Raw genomic sequence first — 24694 nt, 5'->3', positions numbered from 1 at the left:
TTCCACGGAATGCTGCAAATGTTGCTCTTCATTGCTGTGAGAATCATTGGAAAGACAACAGCACAAATAATAACTAAATAAAATGAATAAATAAAAATACCAGCCCATTGTGAAGATAATCAGTGCAGAGTTCTTTGCCTTTAGCTGGCCCAAAACCCTAGCTGCACAGGAAACCATCTCCCCCAGCCAACTCAGTGGTGTGTTTGCTCTGACACATGCATGATAATCAGAGTACTTCTTACTGCTGGCTCCTTTACTGTAGGTGAATTTTGGACATCCAGAACATCCAGGTTTTTATTACATTAAGTTTATATGTCTTCCCATACTCCTTTGTGTGGAGGATGCAATTAAAAGATTTTGGAATGGGTCCACTGTGTGTATTCCAGTATTGATTTTTTCACAAGTAAGCTAATAATCTCAGTTAAAAAATAAGTGGCATTTGGAATCACAAGGAAAAGGATTAGGATATTTATTTTCTGAATAACTGTTATACCTCTCAAAGAGATGAGTTGTCATAAGCAGTAGACAGACAGTAGCTTTCCCTGGCATTTTGGAAAGACTTCTTCTGAAGCCTACTGGATTGGGATGAATGCTCTTGTCCATATCAGCACCTGGTTGTGAAGAAATATATATACCATGGTGGCTTGACAGGTCTGACACAGGAATTCATTCCTGGGTTTTCCTGAGGTCACAAAGCAAGTCCTGTACGGTTCCCCTCTGCTGCTAGCAAGCTTTTGCTCATCAATAACAAGCTTTGACTAACGGTATCTTCAGCAGGATGATGCAAAATGTTGTTGGTATTTGTCTTTGTGCTGATTAGTCCAGCCCTGAGTGTAAGTATTAGTGTCAGTCCCTAGGGCAAACAGGTGATGAAGCTGTAAGAGAATGTTTAAACTAAATAGGAATACATTTGAAATGGTGCTATTCACAGAGTCGATGCTAATGCTTGCAATGGCAATATTTAATACATAGAACTTTATGTATTAAATAAATGTGTAAATTTGATTTGGAAATATTTGGAAAAATGCATGGAGACAAGGGGTTGGGGGAGTCTCTTGGGTCTCAGTGTCCAGTCCTCTCTTATCACAGGCCCAGTGTCATATAATCCCTCTCATAAACTTGTGTAATCTTTTTCATATGCTTCTCCCAGGTTCTAGAGGAGGGTCTTGAATTATCTTTCATCTCAGTTCAAGTGTCTGCTTTGAACATAGAATGAAATCTGAATGTCACAGTTGTTTGAGTATCCTAATAGCTGTTGCACTAGTGGCTTTTCTCTTTCTTACATTCTCTTTTTCAGTTCAATTGAACTGTCACTACATTCCTGGAGACAAGGGTAAATGGAATTTTAATGTATTAAGAAATGGAAGTAAGCTACATGTAGTTATTTACCTATCTTTCAGAAAACCTTCAACAAGGTTCTAGTTGACCAATGCTATTTTTTTGCACTGTGAAGCCAAAAGAAAGGTCTGAAAAAAAAATGTCTGTGTGAACTACTGTTATCTGGGGTGATATGCTTGGTTCCTCAGGGTCCAGATAAGCCTAGCTGACTAGAGTTGCAATGAATAATTCACTGTCTCTAAATTTAGCTTTGATCTATGTGATTGTGTTGTGAACTTGAAACATACTCACATATATCAAGCACAGGAATTTCAAAAGTCTTACTATTCCCTCTCTCATATAAACACCCTTCTGGCCTGAAATTCTTCTCCAAGTCCTTCAGCTGTATCAGAGTGTTAAGGTGCATTGATTTAGGTATCTAGAAGATCTATTTTAAAAAAAATATTAAGACTTTTCAGAGGGTCATGTGAGATCGTGAAGGAGTTGCAAGGATACTGTCCTGTCTGGCCTAGGAAAAGGGTAAAGATGAGATACTGTTTCTATTTTATAGACTGTGCAGTGATTAAACTATAGAAAGATGTAAATATTTCTTTGAAGAGGAGTTGTTCTAATTTTATTAGAAGATATATTTTTTTTAAATTAGGGTCAGCATATATGCTCCCTTCCATTTTCTCAGAATCTAGTTGATGCAGGAGAGGAAGCCTTCATCTCAAAGTGAAACCAGGTTTGAAAGAAAAAAATACCTTTTATTAGACCAGTAATTTGGTTGGAAAAATCAGATTAGTTTCCAGGCACATGTGCTCTTCAGATACAAATATAAAAGTCATAGAAACTGCACAGAGAGTGTAGGCTGGCATAAAAATCCTGATGAGGTTGCGAGATTAGGAGAAAAGATACATGACAGTGAGTGGCTGGACCAGGGGACCATGGAGTGGTATCAGCATTGGAGCAGAAGGAAGATCTCTTACTTTTGGAGATGGAAAACAGGAAGGTGGTTTTGATTTATGTCAAAGGACAAGGGCTTGAAGGTCCAGAAATGTGGAGTGAGGTAGAAAGTTACAGAGATTGAGCAAGCTGAGCAAACTGAGTAACTGAGCAAATGGCCTGGGATAAACAGGCAGGTAGCATGTGAAGTGAAGGCCGAGTCTGGGGCCTGGAGGGCCTGGAAGAGCGGAGGCACATCAGCTCTGGAAAGAGAGCTGCATATGAAAATAAAGAATGTTTAGATGTATAGGACATGGATATACAGATAAGGTAAGAAGAGGTTGCTCAGAAGAAGAGAGGAAGAAATTCTGGGATCCAGCAGTGAACCTGAAGAACAGAGCTGGGTCTGAGAAAGGGAGGGGAGACAGAAAGTACCAGGGCAGGGACACACTGGAGCTGGAAATGCAGAAAGGATAAAATTCTGGACATCTAAAGGGGGAAAAAAAATGAATAAATCTGTACTTCCTAGACGATTTTCAAGGCAGAACCAGAGAGTTGGAGACTGCTGAGTCTTGGAACTGTGTGCTGTGCTATGAGTCAGTCAAACTACTCCTGCTGTTGGCTTCCCTGCTAGCGCAAATGGCAGAGAGGTTTTCTCTACAGGATTGCAAAAGTTCCTGTCAGAAGCCACAGGCTGAAGTTTCTGTGTTCATGATTTGCTTCTAGTAAGTCTAGATTACTCCACAGAAGCTCCTCACTAGGACTATCTTACCAAGCACCTAAGGGTTAGGCAATACCAAGGTCTGGGTATCCTATTCCTTATGGTTTTGCTTTCCCATAACTAAGTTGCAATAATGAAGCAAAGGTACCAGTTACTATCAAATCTATATTACTACTGTGGTGCAGGTATGAAAAATTAACCCAGTGCTACTTAAATAGTGTGTGTGAGGAAAAGCTTCCAGTCAAAGGGGACCTGTTAATCAGTGGTTTGAGGACGTTACCTACACTTTTGAGTAGCTTGGAAATGCTACTTGGAAGGCTCTGTCCCTTCAATTTTTAAGAAGTAGTTTGGTAGTTTTCATTCCAGCACTTGCAGTAGAAGTCTTATTATGGTGTTCAGGAAAGACACAGGCCTGGAAAGCTAGTAAATAATTCCAGAATGTTTTGATTAGCTTCGGGATAACAAAAAGAGGTTACATGAGTTGGTTAAAAGGCTTCTCTGATGAAAGCTGAAATGGGCTCTATGACAAATCTTAATGGATGTCAAGCCTCAAAATCTCTTCTAAATTCACCCAAGTACAATTTTAAATTAGGCCATCAGACTTGTTTTCAGTGAGAGGAAACATAGACATAAATGAGCCTGAGTGCTTAAGTGAGATGGAGATGATACAGATGAAAATGTTTCTGTAATTTTAATGGATGTGAGATTTATGTACTAGGCAAACTACATTATAATAGAATTTTCATTAATTTATATTAAGAATGTCTTTCTTTTCTCCATTTGTCTGCTTGGGTGTAAAAGTCTATTAATAATAAATAGTATTATACTGAAGATTTTTTTTTCCAGTTTTGACCCATTGAGCCAAATGAGAACTTCTCATGATAAATCAAGTGCAGAAAAATATTGCCTGTGTAGCATTTCAAGTTGCCAGGTCCCAGAGCCTAATCTTTCCTGTAATGATTTGAACAGCAGGTAGTCTAGAGAAGGGCAACAAAGCAAACAGAGAGGCTAATTTGACACATTATGTAAATTTGGGATTGGCTGAAATGCAGGCTTCAAAATCTGCATTCTTCTTCCCTTCAGAAAATTTTAGCTTCATTTTGGAATATGCTTTTTCAGTAATAAGAAACCTCTGAATGTCTTATTCCAGACCAAAATACAAGCTGTGAATTTCTCTTTTTCTCACCTTTGCTTTGACTCTGGGAAGAACATCCATTGCGTTTTTGCAGCTGCTATAAATATTTTGCCTGTTTGATTTATAGCAATGTTTAATGAATGAGTGGCAGTGGCTTCCTTATCAAGCCACATAGCCATGCAGACCTTTTCTGTAAGACAAGGGCAAAGTGAGCCTTGCTAATGCCTTTTTTAAAAATGATTGCTAGATTATAAATGCCAAGTCTAGTTAAAATAATGCACACAGCTAGCTGTTAAACCAAAAACATAGCTGCCATTGTCACAGCTCAGAAAAATCACAAGTGAAGCAAGCTTCATAAATTCAGGTGAATGGAAACAGAAGCTTCTGGAGGCAGCAATTCTGTTCAAGGACTTCTGCTGAGTCTTCAAGAGGCAATAGCATGCAGTGGAATGTATGTTGTGTGTTGGTATGACATGTCTTACTTAGCTGCTCCATGGGACAGCAAAGTCAGATGGTTTTGATTTGCCTGATGGGAAACAACACTGGTCATTTAGGAAATTAGTAATCTTCTTGGATGGTAGGCAGTGAGGGATGGAGTACAAGGAAATGTCCTGGGCAGCAGATCAGTCCTATCCCTGGGAATCCCACAGCATGAGGTGTGGTCTTGCCGCTGAAATTCGTTCTCAAGTCTTCTTTGCAGTTACTTGGCAGAGGAAAAAGTTTTCCATTTTGAGCAGGAGAACACATCTAAATCAGGGTAGCTTTGTAAATCAGTTTTGATTTACTGATTTACAAAAGTTTTCAATTCAAATTCTTTAGAAAGATATATGTGAATTAAATGCAATTAAAATGCAGAACGATTGTAACTCTCGTTTTCTTTATGATCTGCTTTAAAATGTGGATGTGACTAAGATTTGTTGAGTCAGACATGTATCTGGGTCAAACTGGTGTTAGAACTGCTGATTTACCTAACAGCTTAGTTAGAGTGACTTAATTTTGTGTCTGGATTTCTGAATATGGGAAGATGAATTATTGACCTTTTTGTTTGTGCTCCAGCTGGTAATGGAAGACAACAGTTTTTTAAAACTATAACAAATGAGGAAAGAATGAGAAGCAAGAGAACATTTGTGTTTTCACTATTACATACAGACAATAGCCACTCTCAGCTGTAAATACTGCTGCACTATTAATCTACACATTGGACATTAGCTATAGGCTGTTCTTTGACAGTGTATCAGTAAAAGTGTACTGACATGCAGATTTTTTTTTCATTCATTTATGACTATGTGTAGAACTCTAACAGCAGCTCTTTAACTGCTAAATTGAATGCCAAATGTTGTTAGCAGGAGAGGGTAAAAAATGAGTTAGAACTTGACTGGGGATTTGAAAAGAGTAGACTTATATTTTGTAGGATGAAAACAAAAATATTGGCAGAGCCTCTTCTAACTGAGACTTGTTGTTATTATAACGGCCAGAGTTTCCCAATTGGGATGCTAAGGCTGTTTGGCTGCTAGCTCTGTTAAATCTTAATTTAGACATTAAAAAAACCCACTTTAATGCTGACATTCCACATTATTCCCCAGAAGGAGGATGACTTACAGATTTTTAGAGACATAAAATTGGTCATAGTGCCTGATATTTTATGTATCATGTTTTTGTTTGTCCTTTGGTGGTTTATTTAAAATGCTATGTCTGTATCAATTCCTTAATCTTTGGGGAGAAATAATGTGAGAGATTATGATTTATGAGTGGTGAAGTAAATTGATAGTATGTTTGTCTTGAGTTTATAGTTTAAATGCCAGTAGTTTGGTTAGTAGCTTCTGATGGTGTTTGTTTTCTTACTAAGTATATCCAGATACAGTGTACTGAAAATGCATCACACCATAAAAACTTGTGACTTTGCCTCCTTTTTTTCTTTTTCGTGAAATGATAATTTTCCAAAGTCAACTCACAGCTAAGGAAGAATAGCAGCTTTGAAATAGAGTTGTGAAGAGACTGATGGTATGTTTGGTGAGGTATTTGGGTTTATGTAAAATTGCATTAATGTTCAAGTTCTGCTGCGCAGAACATTAAACTATATAGAGAAGTAAATTCATCACAAGAGCTCATTCTGAAATCACATTATGATTTTAACAGTCTCCTGATAGCCAGATGGAATTAAACAGAGGGAAAAAAAATCTATCATGCTGAAATCAGAAATGAGGACAATCTGTCAAATCTAAACAAAAAGACCTCTCTTTAAATCTGGAAGTGATATCTAATTCTGTGATTGCATTGCCAAGGTTAGTTGCTACTTTGAGTGAAGCATGCCATGTACTTTACAAATGCAGTTTCTTTTTCTGCATAAGTAACATTCACAGTTGAGTCATATTCTCATTGAATGCCCAAATCCTTCAAATTTATTGGATTTTTTATGGGATTTTTTTTTTAAACTTTGGTTTTATGTGACTAAGCAGCTATAAAACTAGATTAAAAAATCAGCATTGCTAGTTAGTTGGGACTGATTAGAAACAGTACATGATTTTGGCTTTGCTCCCTTTTTAACTGGGTCCCATTCAGTCCCCTACAGAACTAGGGTGATTTCAGAAGCTGGCAGTTTGAATTCCTGGGAGAATATAAAAGGCTTCTGGAGAATATTACAGGAAAAAATTATGGAAGTTTTACAGGATAAAATAAGGTTTTTTCCTGAACCTTGAGAGAGACAAAAAAATCAATTATCAGCTTATAACATTTATGGTGGGGGTATATAATTTTGGTATAACCATTATTAACTGTTTTAGCTTAAGAAATAGATCAATGAGTCTTAAATACATGTGAAGAAAATTTTTAAAATACAATTTTGTGATGCATATATATATGACTAAATTCTTGCAGTCAGTGAGAGTGGGTGCATGTAATGCATAGATCAGCTTACTTTTTGTAGTCAGAGTAAGGTTATTAAGAGGAAAAAACTGAATCAGTTAATTTTTTCAAAAAAATTGTATTATATTCTGAAATATGAAAAGACAGGGCTTAAACTAACAGATCACTGTGAATAATTTTTAAATCTCCAAAGTTTGGAATTTTTTTATTTATCAAAATGAGTATGGTATAAAAAAAATTGCTGCTTTCCTTTTAAGTGTTCTGTTATCCTAAAGAAGTTACCCTGTTTTGAGGGTTCTGGTTAACATGAATGATCTGGGAAAGCAAAGAACCCATGAGTGGAAACTCCTCTACTGTTGTTTTGGTCAGGAAAAATGAAGTCGTTCAGTAAACCTTTTGTAATGAAAACAGAATTTTGGTTACAAGAGTGAGCAAGCCATCAAAGTTAGTTTCTTTAGGAAAAAACTATCACAGTCTCTTTTCTTGGATGCTCTATAGTTGTATTTTTAGTCTATGAGTGTGGTGGGGAGGAATATTGATTTTTAAAAATTGTTTTAAGTTCTAGCAACACACATGTATTAAGTCTCATAATGTGCCTGTGAGGAAATTTATTTAAAGCAACGTTTTAATCTTATTTCTTTAAAGGCAATTCTGTACCTGCATTAGAGAATATTAAGTGTTGTATTTTCAAGGTCTTATTAAATATTCAGTCATTTTCTTTTTCCATGGTCAAGTGTGTCAAGGGCAAACCTTCTGTGTCCTGGGATGTAACTCAAACTAAATGAATCTTAAGAGCTGCTATTAAATGGTCACATTAGAAAATATACATTACACAATGAGGGGAGTTGAAAGAGGAGGGGGTCGTGGTTGTGGTCCAACCCCAGAACAAGTATCCAGACCAGATACAAACTTTTTATGGGAAAACACTGAAATATGGTGAGAGATTTTATTCAAAACTTAAATGTGAAGCAAGAAGTGAGGATGACTGTGGAAAACTAAATAATTGTGTAGAAATGGCCTATTTAAGGGTGTGGGATGGAAAGAAGAAACTTATTTTAAATATGGAGTAGGATCAGTCTGATCTTATGGATATGTATAGTACACCTGGGTGCAAAGGTCAATGTCCAGCTTCGTTGCTTTGTTCAGGCTCTGTCTAAGCTGTTGATCCTTGGAATGGCTGCAGTAAGGCCCTGGCTCCATCCCAGGACAACGACCAGTCCCGTGTCTGGGTTTACTTGGAAATGAAAATGTGTGTGTGTGTGTGTCAGATGTGAGCCACAGCATCCTCTGGCCTTCTGCCTTTTCTGACTGTGAAATCCAGACCTGGCCTATGAGATAAGACTGCTGCCATGTCATTTGCAGCCACAATTTCTAGTGAACTTCATTTTTCAATGCACTTAAGGAGCTTTGTGCAAGGTAAAACGTGACGTTGGACTCATACAAGTTCTGCTAATCCACAGACTGCTCAATTTGGTTTTCTAGAATTGGTTGTCAATTTTGAAATTTCTTTAAGCTCTCAGTTTAAATACTCAGTTCCTCCTGAGACACTTAATTCAAAGTACGAATCATAAAGTTTTCTACTTCCAACAAGTTATCTGCAGGCACCTCACACTCTAGATTTATGTGCTTCATTGAAAATAAAGTTATAGATGATTAATCCACTTACTGTGAACATTAGTAGAACTTAGTAGAACAACAGAGAACTTAGTAGAACAACAGAGCTTGGTTGGTGATCCTGTCAACTAGACAAGCTGGGAGATGGAATCTCTACTGTCTGAACGTGTGATGCTGACACACAAGAACAAAATTGGGTGCACAGTGTCTTCACACTGCGAGCAAAGGAAATCAGCAGCCTACTGAGAGCTTTAACTGCTTAATGAGGGATGCTCTACATGCTGTGTATTGCATACTGAATATTTTTGCAACTTTTAACTGCTCTCTTCTGACAAAAATGGACTGAATTTTTTATTAATTCAATTTGTGTTAATTTCAGTTTTGAAAACGGTGGCCCTAGAGTGTTTCTACAGCCATTCTGTCACTTAGGAAAGTAGTTCCTTCAGGAGGGAAAAAAACCCCAAATGACGAAAGTTAATTCTATTACGTCAATTGAAGCAAACAAGAAGCACATACTTAAGAAACCCATTTTAAAAAATAAGGAAAAGATCATGATTACTTGAATATTACTTGAAAATTTTTCTTCAGCTTTTTTTTTTGAAGACTCAAAAATTGTGTTAGGGCTGCAGTCTTTGGTTTAAAAAAAGGGGGTGAACAAGCTATTTTGCTCTGTACCAAGGCTGAACTTTTCTTGCAGCTAGTCAAAAACAAAATTTTCAGAACTTTTCACAGTGAAAGGTTGGTAATGATTCAAACAGAAAATTGTCTCTTGCTGTAACCTTTCTGAACAAGTGATCAAGGTGACTCCTTTTAGATTTTTCTGCTTCATAAAAGAAAAAAGGAAACAAAAAAAGTTGTGTGTGCTACCCTGGTTATTGTGGACTGAGGAACTATTGCAGGACTGAGGATTAGAACTTGGTTGGTTACATCCACCAGAGAATTTGTGAGTTCAAATCTGTATTATGTTTTTCTGAAGTGTGGTGCTTGCCCACATGACAAAAATGAATGTATTTTTAGAGGCTAATTACTTTAGAGAAGCTGGAATTAGGATGAAGGAGAGGGAAAGCATAAAATGGAGATAGCACATGACTTCATTTAGTTTCTATCATTACAGATGTATATGAAAAACATGCTAGAGACTTTTCAACATGTTGCCTGGTATTATGTAACATAATACTAAGGAATCATCTTTGTTAATATAAAATTAATCCCTAAGCATTTTTCTGTTTGACTGATAAAATGTTCATGCTTGCATTGGTCTTTGCTTCTTGCAGGTTCTCTGAATCCTCTGATTATTGCAATAACATTGTAGGTCTCTTGTGTATGAGGCTTCCTCTGGCTAGGTGCTGTTCAAGCTCTGTCCTGATCCAAGAAGCTGGGAGTTTAAAACCAAGTGCAATGAGAGATAAAAGGAATGTGTGTTTGCTCAAAACAGTGATGGCATGTGTATGCATAGCAAAGTGTGTACATCACATATGTTTTACATTTCTGGGAATGCTTATTGCAAGCTTACACAGAAATCTGTCATCAGATGGATGGTGTTTTCTTGTCTTTGTTCTAACCACTGGAAGATGACTGTCTTTAGGATAGATTTTGGACATAACTGAATGTCTTTTACCTTTAGGGATAATAAAACACTGAATGTAGGTGCATAGCTAAAAATTTCAATCTGCCTTGCCAAGTGCAATGTCAATGCAGTGTCAATGTTTAGAAAAGCAGTAATAAATAGCTTGTCAGGCAGTTCTACCTTTAGTTACTCTCTTGGTATTTGGCATTTTTTTAGAAAGTTTCTGAACCTGAATGGTCTCTGAAATACAGTCCAGAAAGCAGTGTAATTATTTACATACTGTTAGTTTTACTGCACTGTTGAGTGCACAGTTAATCCTTATTATATCTGAGTTGTTGGTAAATTTTCCTTTGGTTACCCTGAATAGTTTTATTTTCAGACAAAAAAAAAATCACAAAAAAGAAAATAAAAAAAAAATAAAATCACAGTTGTCTGAAATCACCAGTGTTGCTATTGAAGGGGTTTCTTAATATTTTTTCTGTCAAAAGTTCTCTCCCAAATTACAAACTAGAGTGCTGACTTAGCTTCAGTGACTCAGCCTGCAAAGATTTGCTTGCTTTTTCCTTCCTTGACTGTGTAGAAGGATTCTGGAGAATGCTATAGGAGACACCCAAGGGTCATTGCTAGCCCACCAGTGGCTTAGAGTCTGATAAATTCTCTACCTCTCTAGAAGTTTTACAAATATCTGCTGAGACTAATTCACTTAGATTGTATAAATCTGGTTGTATTTGCTGACTCTAGTTGTCTCACACAAGAGTGAGGCTCTTTTGTGTATGTTGATATCAGGTGCTGTGAGCTATGAACATGCAGCAATTTTGTAGTTAAGGCAAAGGCAGAAAAGCCTATTCAGTAAAAATCAGACAGTGTGAGATTGTTTGCTTAGCTTGTGGCTAGAGGTCCAGACTGGATGATAAGTGTACTGTTCAGTCTGAGTCAGTACTTTTTGAAAGGCAACAGATTTAGAGTGTTTGCAATTGTAGGGTATGGTGTAATAAGGTTTTTTCCTTGGCTGAGGAAAGGAAGCCATAACTAACCTTCAAATATCTGATATAGGTAGTTATATGGGATTTTTCATAAATCCATCTTGTGAATCTGAATGTAATAAATTTGCTAGACCTGCACTGCAAATTTAAGCTTGTTTCCGGAAAAAAAAAAAAAAGGAATTCTTTCTAATGGTTGTAGAGACAATATTTTGTTGTCTAACCAGTGTTCCATGTTAGAAAAATACAAGCATTTGGTATTGTATGAACCCAGATGGGTTCCTGTGGCACATAACTCTAAATCTAAATGCTAATACTAAATTCAGTCTCTGATATCCAAAGTACACAAAATCGGTTTTGCCACAATGCTGTAACCTGGATTAAAGTGGTAGAACAGAGGCATTCCTGCTTATGGCTGTTATTTTGTCTGCCTTGCAACTAGATTTTTCCCAATGACATTCAAGATTTCAGTGTGGTAACTCGATACTAGATATTTTTAACCTGTTCAGGCATCCTTTTGCCTCCTTGGGCACCTAATGCTTTCAAAAATCTTCATGTTTCCAGAAGCCTTTTTTTTCCCCCCAGCTATAAATTTATTGGCTATAAAATGTTTATTAAGATGAAAATTCAAAATAAATATATTGTAATTTATGTACCACACCACTGTTGTTTGAGTGCTATCTAATATGGCTTTAATGTCATTGAAAAGAGGTTAACCATTATAGCAAAGGAACAACTGACCTCAAAACACCTTTTCATTTGGTGCATATTCCTCAATGTGAGAAATTCTATCTCCTGCTCTAGCTGTTTGGCTCAGTGTTAATTTTTGAGGTCCTGTCCTGGATGTTCTCTGTTATTCAGTGCTTGACTGTGATGGCTGAATAGAAGAACAGACAGTCCTTTTTAAGTCCTAACCAATCTTTTGTGATGGCTGTTTCCAGGTTATTTACCTGTATTTTATCAATTCACATGCCTCTACTAGAACTGAATTTGTATTTCTCTTTTTGTTTGGATTGCCCTGAATTTGTAAGCTAGTTAGCAGGATTGTGGATCCTAAGACTGTGGCAAAGCTCTGCCACCACAGTGTGTGAGGTTCTGTAAGGTTTACTTATAGTGCTGCCCAAGATAATCAGTGATGGATGACTACATACATAATAGGCTATGCAACCTGCAGTCTGTAACACAGAAGGCATTTTCTATCAGTAAATATCCTATATTTATAAGTCATTGAAAAGCTAAAGGGAACTCAGTGTTTGGATCTGCTCCTAGATCCCTCTGAGGTGCTCTTCAAGACAGGTCTGAATTATGAACCATAATCTCAAGACTGTTAGGGTCAGCCCATATTTTTCACTGTGAGAGAGCTGGACATCTTTAAGCATTGCTGTGGTTGGTGTGTACAAGGAACCTTAAAAACTGAATCAAATTCAGACAATTTTGCACAGCTGAAAGGATTTGTTGTCACTTTCCTAATAAGTTGCATTTTGTCATGAAATCCATTGCCAAGACTTCCTGCTCCTGGACTCCTCACCTGCGTGTGAGAGATGTCTGCTGTTCTCCTCTGGCCTAAATGGTAATTTCTATGTGTATGAATTTGCCAGCCATTTGGGGAAGAATGAATAAAAATTTTACTATAAATGCAGACATCATTTGTATTAATGTGAAGAGCTTTGTGGTTCTGATGTCTCTTATCTCTTTGTGTTTCAGTTCATCGCTTTTGCCTCTTTATTCTTCATCTTAGTTTCAATCACAACCTTCTGCCTGGAAACACATGAGGCTTTCAATACTATTATAAACAAAACTGAGCAGGTCATCAATGGGACAGAAGCTGTGTTACAGTATGAGATTGAGACAGATCCTGCACTGACATACGTGGAAGGAGTCTGCGTGGTATGGTTTACATTTGAATTTTTAGTACGTGTTATTTTTTCTCCCAACAAACTTGAATTCGTCAAAAACCTCTTGAATATCATTGACTTTGTGGCCATCCTGCCCTTTTACCTAGAAGTGGGCCTGAGTGGGCTCTCCTCCAAAGCTGCTAAGGACGTGCTCGGTTTCCTCAGGGTGGTAAGGTTCGTCAGGATCCTCCGGATTTTCAAGCTCACCCGGCACTTCGTGGGCCTCAGGGTGCTGGGCCACACTCTGCGAGCCAGCACCAATGAATTTCTGCTGCTGATAATATTCCTGGCCCTCGGTGTTTTGATATTTGCCACTATGATCTACTACGCAGAGCGGGTGGGAGCCCAGCCTAATGACCCGTCAGCGAGTGAACACACACAGTTCAAAAATATCCCTATCGGCTTCTGGTGGGCTGTAGTCACCATGACCACCCTGGGATATGGGGATATGTATCCACGGACTTGGTCAGGCATGCTGGTGGGAGCCCTGTGTGCGCTGGCAGGAGTGCTCACCATAGCCATGCCCGTGCCTGTGATAGTTAACAATTTTGGGATGTACTACTCCCTGGCCATGGCAAAGCAGAAACTGCCAAGGAAGCGAAAGAAGCATATCCCTCCTGCTCCTCAAGCCAGCTCACCCACCTTCTGCAAGACAGACTTGAACATGGCCTGCAACAGCACACAGGGTGACATCTGCCTGGGCAAGGACAACCAGCTGATGGAACACAACAGATCATCAGGTAGGACCCCACTGGAAATGCATGTCCTCTGAAAACACTTTATAGACCAGTATGTTTGGTAGGGGTCAGAAAGCAGCCAGTCTTTCTGCCAGGAGAAGATGTAGCTCCCACCCTTCTCCCCTCCAACATTTGCGTGTGTCAGTCTCATAGAGGAAAAAATAGGTATAGTGATGTTCCCAAACCTCTATGTAGCTGGTCTATACAGTTTTGCTTGCTCTGTTGAGAATGCTTTCCTGCTGATGATATCAACCTTTTCTTTTGCCTGTTGTTTGTTGCGTTGTATGGATGTTTCTTGTTTTTCTGCATGACTGTGACTATTTGAGCAGCCACCGTGTCCCACCCTGTTGGACTCCATGGTGTTTTGCCTCAGTGTCTGTCTCTTGTGTCAGCTTTGCCTGTGCCACATCGTGGCCTGTTAAGCAAGATCCTACAAAGAAGCAGTCATTTAAAAGGAGCAGGTGCTTTACATCCAAAGCCCAGCACTCAAAGGAAATAGGAAGAAATTTTCTTTCTAGTTTTCTTTCCATTTGGCATTCTGCTTCCCTGGCTAAAAGAATCTCCTTCATCTGTGTTAGATGAGACATTGCATGATATTTACTATTCATTAAATTACACTAGCATAGCTGATGTAAATCTTGTCAAGAAAAAAGAAAATGGCAGCCCTTAGCATCATCATCGCTATTACAGTTGATTTTTGTGATTTCTATTACCTTATTTGTTAGAGTTCCAAATGATGAATAAGGAGTATTTTGTGCTTTACTCAGTGAAATTGCATATCAAATGACAGCCTCAGTCCCTCCAAGCCACTGCTCCATATTCCAAACCTGTTGCAATTAAAGAGTAAATTTTACCTCTCAGCATAATTAAATAGTTTAGCTGCAAGATTTTTTTTTGTTGTTTCTTAAGCATATTTATTCTTAAGCCAAACACAATCTGTTTAAAAAGCTCACATACCGGTCATGAGACTCCAGCTGTAAAGCTGCTAAAGAATCATAAGAGCAAAACCACTCATGACTGGTGTAATTCAGTAATTGAAATACAGTTTTTAAAAAGAAGAGTCTGGAAAATCAGTCTCTGAACAATATCCTTCTTCGGTCTGTTGCTCTGTTACTAAATAGCATTTACATTCAAAGAAGCTCAGTTTCACTCTCTGAGTTGCTGTTCACAAAGTTAACGCAGCTTTTTGAAATCCTAAATATATTTAAAATGATAGAAATGCTTGAAAAGACTCAGACTGACAGTAAAATATAGTTAGTTTTTCAGTGCTTTGACTGATACCCACTTAGAGATAACATCTTTAAAGTGTTAATGGTAACAGCTTTTTCATGCCATCAGGTCCTACCAAAGGTATTCTGAATGGAGAAGGCTCAGTGTGATCACTATGTCTCTCACTAAGAGACACTTTTTTTTTGTGTCTACAGCTTTATTTACAAGGGGTTGTAATCCTTGAAGTCAGAGAGAAAGCAGACATGCAAGAAGGAGCCATTTTAAAGTGTTATCTTTATTTTCAGTAGTGCCACCGCTCACATCATGCACTGTAGCTTTATTTCTGATAGAGAATGTTATTAGAGTCACTATGAATTATGTGCAAAACTTCAAGGCTGAATTCTGCCCTTTGCATTCCCAGTTCAGAGAAAAACCAAAACATCCTCAGGTTAAAATGCAAAGGTAAAGCTGAAGTTATGTGCTGTACTGAGAAGGGATTTTTAAAGTGTGGCCTGAATTTGAAATGGTAGATAATTTTAAAAGAGGGTCCTTTGGGAGTGACAAATCAGGAGAGGTAGAAGTTTTGCCATTTGACAAAACAAAGTACAGAGACCGAGACAGCATTTAGTGTTGGGTACTTACGATGACAAGCAGTGCAAGTGTAATAAATATGCAAATGAAAGCAAAGTGTGTTATTAAACAGTGTATAGTGCCAAATGTTGAAAATACAGCCCTTGGATGAGGGCCTCTCTCTAAAAAATTAAACAATATATTCTAAACAAAAATGCCTAACATGACTTCTTGTTTAGCAAAAACAATAGCCAAAATAGTAAATAAGTGTTTGAAATATCCAAGGCTGACTGTATGCTGACAAGTTGCAGCCCAGAGTAGGTGACTAACTGAGCCTTGGTTTGATTATTTCTTAGTTCATAATAGTTTAGTCTAATTTTATGCAAATTTTAGAAGAAGAACAGGAAAGTCGGAAGATCATTTGTTCTTGAACAAAACGTGTATCTTTTGCCATTTTGTACTGATTAATGATGAATTGCAATCTTGTTTTCTTCTAATGATTTACTTTATATCTACTTTTTGAGTGATGGGAATATCTGGCATTCAGCGTAAGCTCTTTGTGATGTCTCATTTCCTCATTCATTATTGTCTGTAAATGGGCATGGTGCTTTAACCAGTGTTATCAGGTGAAGACAGTGCAGGAAGTGAGCAGCCACTCTCACCTGGTGAAAGGCTCCCTCCCATCAGACGTTCTAGTACAAGAGACAAAAACAGAAGAGGGGGAACATGTTTCCTACTGACAACAGGTGATTACACGTGTGCTACTGATGGAGGGATCAGGAAAGGTATGGACTTCTTTCATTAGATCATAAAAGGTTACTCAGCAATGTGCTTGTGAAAAACAATCTTAGAGTAAAATGATGTGCACAATGCTCTAAGAGGAAAGACTGTACTCACAATGTATTTTTTTTCTTTACTCCTAGTCATTCTTTTCCTTTTAGAAACACTCATCCCTTTTCGTCTTCAAAAAACGTGCTTGATGTTGGACCCTCATTTCACTTGTCTCTTCATTTGTCCGTAATCTCTTATGGGAAAGCCTCCAATTCAGACCTTGCTCATTCATCCACTCATCACTCAATACAACTTGTCATTCTAAAAGATATATTAATCATATTATAGCTGTGGTCTGCTCTTAATAGCTTAATAAAATTTATAGCTGAATACTCTTCAAAGGTTGACATGTCAGAAGTAAGGAACATTTTTGTTCTGAACACAAAAAAGCATATCCTGAGATGCTATTTAGATTTCTTTCAAATAGAATTCTGAGCTTAAAATGCCAAAAGATTTTTTTTTTTTTTCCTGGCAATGAACCACTGATACTAGAGGATGACTGTGTACCCCAGCCATAAATCAGCTATGCAGTAAAACAATGATTGACCTTGCAAGGTGTTAAAAATGCCTTTCTAGTTATTTAACCTCTTCAACTCTGACTGCTTGCTGCTCAGTAGGATGGGAGCACCCAGGTGGAGTTTGCAAAACAGTTTGGTACTTGCATCTCCCACAAGACTGATTGTTTCTACCCCAGCAGGCCACACCTGGCTGTGGCTGAAAACCTAATGTCAGGACATCGCCCTAAGATCAGCATGCCAGGGGTAGTCTTGCCATTTCCTTAGACAGGAACTGCTTTTTTTTCTTGGCAAATTATATTCTTGGCAAATTATATTCTATTATCTGTGTCATTCTGACAGATTTTGCATTCCTGAGTGCTGAAGTGTGGTTGTTCACCTCAGAGTTCATGTGAAATAGCCACGCCACTGGACAAACATTTTTGCCTGACATTTTTTTTTTAATTATTTTTTTCAAAGGAATTCTCTTGGGTTGTTTTGCAAGTGCTCTTTTTACACCTCAGAGCATGAGCTCAGTAGGTTAAACCTGTGAAGGCAGATAGGCAACCATGATACAGTATTTGCAAAAAGTATGACTCTCTGCTCAGGCATTCTGTGTACTCCTCTATATAATGTTTATCTTAAATGAAAAAGCATTGCAAGCATGTTTTTTGCACAGATTTACAACATTTTCCACTGAGCGTATGTTTCACTGTCTTCTCAACAACTAAATTTAAAATATTTCTTATGGTGAGAGTCCTTGAGGAGGTCAAGAACACCTGGATAAGGTAGATTGCCATGGCATCTTGCATAATCAGGTTTTTGACTTCACTCAGCAAGTTGTGGCAGTAACCATGACTATCAGAAATAATAAAAGAAGTTACCCATCACCTACTAAAGACATATTTATTTAACAGTGAGACCTATTTTATCCTAGAACATTTTAATTGGTAAATCTAGATTCAAAAGAAAATGGTTTTGTAGTTTTTACTAGAAAACTGGGGCTTGAGTTCAGAATGGACAGTTTTATGATGAGAAATGTGCTCTTTTATCTGGCTCTGATGATAATCTTCATTGAGGCTGAAATGTTTTAGCCACTGGCTTTGGAGTGTATTTTATACAGAGTAGGGAAGTTAGCACATAAGCAGAAAATATCTTCAAGTAATATACAAATGGGTATGAATGCTTGAATGTCATTCACGCATCAAGTCTACTACTTTGACATTTTATTTTTTTCCCTTTCTTTCTTTCGGTACATTCTTGTTTGTTTTTTTCCTTGGTTGATTCTTGGTTATGTTCAGTTATTATTTATTCTGAGCTTTTTTTGCATCTCCATCTCCAAAATGATACTGATTCAGAGCTGATCTACTGAAATACCTGAAAAGTACTGATTTTGGATCATGCATCTCTCACTTTTCATCTTGTGTATCTGGTTTTCATTTTTTAGGAGTTTCTTCTTTATTTGTAATCTTTACCATCTTCCTCTATCAGTTCTTTCCTTTTATCATGAGAAGAGTAGCAAGAAAAAGAATCTTAAAAACTGCTTTTCTAGTTTCTATGTAAAAAAGCTACCTGATTATTTTGATTTTTTTTTAAATAAGCTTTGTCTTTACAGGGAGTTTAAATATATACACTAGCATTGTGCTTCTCTTTAATTCCCTTTTCAAACATAATTCTTTCTAGTCTGTGTAAATAATGACAAAATCTCAGAAACTGGAGGCTGTTTCAGAAATGTATCAGAATTCTGTGTAGTATCACAGTCTAGTCTGCCCTTGCCATCTGGAGAGAACATTGCACAATGTTTTAGCAGACATGAGTTTATACAATTGCTTCAAGTATAGTTTTACAGTATGCAGGTCTCACTAGGTAAGAAACATGTTAATTGTCATAAGGGGAGAGCCTAAGATGATGTTTTCTAAAGATGCTGTTAACTCTCTGCTGCCTAGAGATCTGGAATTTGAGCCAGTAACCATTTCCATCAGGAAAAAAAAAATAAATTGCAACATTCCATGTGGTGTTTAGTTTTATTGTCATTGATATTTTAAAGTTTCTGTGGGAAAAAGTCTCATTATTCCCCTGTAGGCAATTTATATCTGAACATCTTAACCTGACAAATGCTTAAATGCATACTTGTCTTCAAGGAAAAAAGTAGTGCCACTGAAAGCAGTGAGACTTCTCATGCTTGCACTGAAGCACATACCCATGTACTTCAGGAGCAAGGTCCTGCCTGGCTTAATCTTGGTTGTATTTCATTGCTGATGTCTTCAGGACAATGAGGAGATACTTTTCTTAGCCAATTAGATTATTCAGCAGCTGCTGAAAATACTTGAATATGAAGATAGTGATGCAGTGAATAGCAATGTTTTTTCATTGCCTCTACAAAGTGCAAATAATCCACAGCGGCAAAAAGTAGGTAGCTCACAGTGTATGTGAACAGAAATGTCTGAAGTGCAATGTTCCCTTCAAATTGTGAAGCATTATGTGGTTGCCTCATTTAATTATTAATTATACTACTTGCTTATATGGATTAATACCATTGATTTTGTTAAAATCATCTGGAAAAGAAGCACAAATTCAATATTTTAAGTTTGCCATTCAGGAAGCATTTACAAATATGTCCAACTCTTCTGTCTTTTTAGTCTTTGAAATTAGAAGCAAAGCCTAAGGGTTAATATTTTTGAAGATAAAGCTTCTTATATTATCATTCAGTCCAATGCAAAACTGATTTACACATACTGTATAAAATTGATCTGGTTTCTGGTTTATTTATTTTAAAGAAAAAAAATTGTACTTTATTAAGAATTGAATTTAGCAGAGTTTTTTTTAATTCTAACAGTTTCTGTAGTTTGTCTTAATGAGTTTTTGATTATGCTTAGCCAGATAGCTCAGTCACCCTGGTGGGATCCTTTATCTTGCTCTCTGTGCAACCCTGCTGAAGCCCACAGTGCGATATTAAGTGCAAGATGGGTTGTGGAAGAGCAGGTCAGACCTCTTGTGTGGTGGTCTGTTTAATTCTTTTGGGAGAAAGTAGATGCATTAATTTGTAAATAATTTTATTTATTAATATCTTTTGGTAGTAATGTGTCTCAGCACTGAGTTCTTTTGCAGGGCAGATTCCCTCTGAGCCCCCGGTAGCTCCTTGGATTACATTACATTGTACTGTTTGTCTTTGTCTATTTTTTGGCTGAATTCAACTGATGTCTGTGCATTTTCTCATACAAGGCTATGAAAAATCTCGAAGCTTAAACAACATAGCTGGCTTGACAGGCAATGCTCTGCGACTGTCTCCAGTAACATCACCCTACAGCTCACCTTGTCCTCTAAGGCGCTCTCGGTCTCCCATCCCTTCCATCTTGTAAACCAGATGGCATCAATCGGCTACATAGTATTAAATCAAATACTGTTTACCACTTATTGGAAATAAATGTAGCATTAAGCATAGGCTCCACAAATACGGTCTAACTCCTGCATGATACAACTGTCAGTAGTAAGAAAAGCCACTTGGGTAGCTGAAGATTTTTGTCTTGGCTTTTAAAGATTACTTAAGGTAGCATTTCTCCTTTTATCTACTATATTGTCCTACTTTCCTGTGGCAATAAAAGGACAGTTAGTGGATGCTCTTGTCCAGTATATTCAATAAATAAGCATATTTTCAGGGAGATTTACTTAAAACAATGTGCTTCCAAGTAATTATCAGTAACTCCATTGAACCTCCATTCCTTGTGACTCTAATCCATTCTGAAGATGTCTGCTCTGAAGGTCTGCTCATTTGCATGGACCATCCTGTCTCCATCACCTGACAAGCAGTGTTGCCGATCGTGGAGACCACAGAGGGCTCTGGATGTGTGTTCTCACATTGTTACCATCCTGCTGAAATGAAAGCACTGATAAACTGGTCTGCATGTGGGATTGTTTTTCTTTGTTTAACCTTTTCCTTTATTTTTTTAACTATCTACTTGTTTATGAACGACTTTATTTTGTGATTAACTTATTTCGGTACTGGATTGCTGTATCAGAGTTCTGAATGTCTCCGGTTGTTTGCACACAGATAACTGCAAAGAGGTTGTCATTACTGGTTACACGCAAGCAGAAGCCAGATCTCTTTCTTAATGGCTTGGGGAAGGCACAAAACATGCAAGAAAGGTAAACGCCATCCAGACTTGCAATTTTAAGCTAGCAAGTGCTGCTTGGTACTGTAGTATTTTCTCTACTCCAGGGTTCTTCAACATTTTCAGAAGCTGAGTACCAAGTAAAACTGAAACAATTATTGGGGGCTTTTTTTTTTTTTTTAACCATTGTAAGAGGGTAGTAGTTCTCAAGTCGGGTTTTTGACCAGCCTTATACCTCTGGCTCATGGGCTTCAAAAATTTCTTCAGTCAGCGTTGAGGTGCTTTGTCCTCTGTGTTGTTCGTCTGTCTGTTTTGCAACCTGTCTCCTTGTATTCTTCATCTGTCTCCATAAAGCACAGAGATACTGTTACAATGCCCCCCTTTTTTTAAGTTGAACTAAGAGCACTTTTCCTCCTCTCTTTTTTTCACATGGACTATACATCCGTGTATAGATAGAAATATACATATTTTTCAAGTGCAGTTAGTATCGTCTAGACTAACTCGTGTGCACTCCTAAGATTTTTCAAGCGGCTTTTCAGCACTGACCGGTTGCCTATTGCATCAATCTTCCTCCTAGCAACCAGCATTCGTTACAATTTTGAAACTGTATCTCCTCTAGTGGCTTTTTCATTCAATATTAACCTCTGTTTATGCAACAGGACAAATGCAATGGCAAATTTGAGGTTCTGGGCTGGTGAGGAAAAATTATCCTTAAACTGTAGAGTTTTAGAACTACACAGGGAAGATCATAATGACTGAAATCTTAAGTGATCCTTGAAATTGTTGAATAATACCTGTCATGTTTTACTTTTTTGTTAGGAAAAGAAATTAAATATTTTGTTGACCGTGTAACATGTTCTTCTGTACATAGCCAAGCCCAATAGCATGACCTGCATGTCAGAATTCTTGTACAATAATGTATTTATCAAAGTATACATTTCTGATATTTAGAGATGTACATTGATTTACTTTTGGTAAAATATTGTCAATAGAAAGATAATTGCAAACAGCTTTTAGCAAATGAATTAATATAATATCTGGTGCTGCTGTTATATTAACTACAGTGTTGTACAGAATTTATCATGGATTTTTGACTGCTGAAAAAGGGACAATGGAATTTAGCCATACCAAGGACTGTACTGGAAAGAGACTGCTGCTGCTGAATGGACCCTGATAAACGACTCACACCTTGAGGAGGTCACTGAGACTGTGCTGAGAAGTAGAGCTTGTTAAAGAAGATGAAAGACCGCTGATAATTACTGCTGCCAGAGGAAGGGGTGACTAGTCACTGTTGATGAGTCAGTGTAAATAAAACGCGTGTGCATGGAATATCAGTTTTTATCTGTATCAAGGAAAGCTGAATTCATGTCATCATTGCTAAGGCTCCATGCAAAGACCCACACCCCTGTGTTTATTATTCCTGGTTCCTGCAGGAAGCTGTGCTGTGGATCATACAAAGACACGCGCTTAATAATGATAGTGATGTAAACTACATCTGTCTTGACTTCTGTCATACTAATGGCATATATTGCAAAAGTCACAAATTTGAACAGAGTAGGTTTGCATAAGTCCTTGCTTTCTCAGTTTGCCATGACCTAAATTTTTATGAATTCTAGTGTACATGCCAAGTCCTAAGTTTACTTTTCACTTTAATAACAAAAATGTGACTGCAGACAAACATCACTGACTTTGTTCACAGCACACAGTCTTCTTTCATTGTTACCTCAAACTATAAGTATTATCAGAAATAAAATTCTGGCAGCAAGAATATTTTGTGTTTTTTTTTTTTTTTAATTCAAAGTGTTGCAAACCCAACATTAATAAGTATAAAAATTGTATTAAAATTATATTCTACAAATGTATATTTTACATAAAATATATATTCTTCGATAAGTTATTTTCTGTGATTTTTGTGGTAAATGGATCTAGTCTATTCTATGTTTATGAGACATTGTAGTGCTACGATGTGGTAATTATGTTCCCTCCATCCTATTCAGTGGGAAATTCTCCAGAATCTGTTTTGTCACTCTGGCGTCCCGATTGTAGGGACCTGTCCCAGTTGTGAAACTCTGTATTGTGGAACTTCTGTGAACATGTCAAGGTGCATGCACAATCCTGGTGGAAACCAGTGGAAATGTAATACCTGAATTGGAGAATAAAAGGCAAAAGACCTGGGGAGGAACTTGGAACATGTCTTCTGAACTGGCTCATGAGCTTTCTTTAGCTGTATCGGTCCCCTGACTGCTACTGGCCATCCCAGTTCTCAAACCAGCCTCCCGGAGTGCGTGAGGAGCTAATTCAAAGACTAGCATGAGCTGGCTTCTGCAACAATTGAAAATTTATCAACTTGTTAATGACCCTATGCCTCACGTGGAAGTTTTGTCCAGGCTGGGTATTTTAAGTCTGATGGGAGTTTTGTCGCATCCTGGTCTGAAGTCAACCTAAAAAGGAGGTGATAAATGGTTGCTTAGAACTTCTAATATTTGTATTTATGTATTTGTGGCAACCAGAAACCCCCAAATACACAAGCAGATTATTTGAGAGCAGCGAGGTAGCTAGTACAGTTTTACAAATGATCTGAGAGGCTGTAACACAGTATTTTGGCATATGTGCTGTAATGTAAGAAAGGTTCCAGGGAACAGGATCAGAAAACAAGTGTTCAATTTTAGAAAATGTGTTACAGCGGTATGTCAGGAAAGCTCGCTGTGCAGTTTGCCCAAGGGTTAAAAGTTGCCTGTACTGTGATTGTGAGCAGTAGCCAAGGGAAGAAGAGGTGTAGTGGTCAGCCAGCACAAGGCTCACAGCCAGCTTCAGTCACCCAGGGTTATGCCTGCCCAAGCACCTAGAGAGGGGTGTCTGGTTTTCCTCAGTGCTTCACAGGGACAGGGGTGATCCCCAGGCGGGATGCAGACAAGGGGGTGCATTTTGTTGGTCAAGATTGTAGATGTACTAATGGCCAGATGGTGTCTGATATCTTCTGCTGTCTCTGGATGCTAAGGAGCCTGGATGAACCTCCACCAACACAGTACTTTGAGTCCAGGATATCCTGGACTCAGTATTATCTTTCTGCTAGAGAAGCAAGCCCATGTTTAAACACTTCCTTTTAAAACACACCTGGAGGACAAGCTGATGGTGAGTCTAATTACTATTCACATGTTTTGAAACTACAATCCAACTCTAACTATTCTAAGAGGAAAAAGGTGGCTTAATCACCAGCCCCTCCAGTTCTTCACCTGTTTCTAGGCCCAGGAAGAGGGAAAAGGGCATTTTTATCAGAGGTGAAATGCCAAGGTTTAACTTTCTCATGTTGAGGAAGGCTTTAAATGTAGACTTCACTCTTCAGGGTGCTGCAGTTCCTGTGTCTCAGATACAGTGCAAAGATTGGGCTGCACATTCTCATTCACTTTTTTTTTTTTTTTGGCCACCTTTAAAAGGAAAGTAAATGCAATGATCAGGAGCAAAATTGCACCAGGAGAAAGGAGTTTTGGTACAAGCAAAAAGATGCTGTGTGGGTATTCTGGCAAATACCCACCGAAGGGTGATTGTGGCCACCTCTGGGCTTGACTTAGGAGTCTGAAAACTTATTTAATCCTCCTGTGAGTATTACTTAAGAGTTAGAAGTCAAAACTAAAAAACAAACTGTGAATTTACAAGCAATGCAGCTTCTAAGACAATTTAGGAGATGCTGTTACTCATTTGCCTTCTAAA

At 37.8% G+C, this 24694-nt stretch overlaps 1 protein-coding gene across 8 annotated transcripts in view; it reads left to right on the top strand.

Annotated features, from left to right (window-relative positions):
* KCNC2 (potassium voltage-gated channel subfamily C member 2) overlaps positions 1 to 23178 on the top strand; it is a 98618-nt gene extending 75440 nt beyond the window's left edge. The window contains exons 2-5 of one of the 8 annotated variants that reach the window (XM_033514406.1): positions 12846 to 13776; positions 16170 to 16337; positions 20926 to 21020; positions 22051 to 23175. In XM_033514406.1, coding sequence (XP_033370297.1) covers positions 12846 to 13776; positions 16170 to 16337; positions 20926 to 20987 — 1161 coding nt within the window. In that variant the 3' untranslated portion in view covers positions 20988 to 21020; positions 22051 to 23175. Of the gene's footprint in view, positions 1 to 12845; positions 13777 to 14102; positions 14235 to 16169; positions 16338 to 20099 lie in introns of all 8 variants that reach the window. The other 7 variants (XM_033514410.1, XM_015627746.2, XM_033514404.1 and 4 more) reach the window with 7 other exon arrangements.
* Positions 23179 to 24694: the final 1516 nt, after the last annotated feature.

Source organism: Parus major, chromosome 1A, assembly GCF_001522545.3.
Source record: "Parus major isolate Abel chromosome 1A, Parus_major1.1, whole genome shotgun sequence".
NCBI classification, from domain to species: Eukaryota; Metazoa; Chordata; class Aves; order Passeriformes; family Paridae; genus Parus; species Parus major.
The sequence above is the reverse complement of the archived record's forward strand: the minus strand, read 5'-3'. Positions and strand labels throughout refer to the sequence as shown.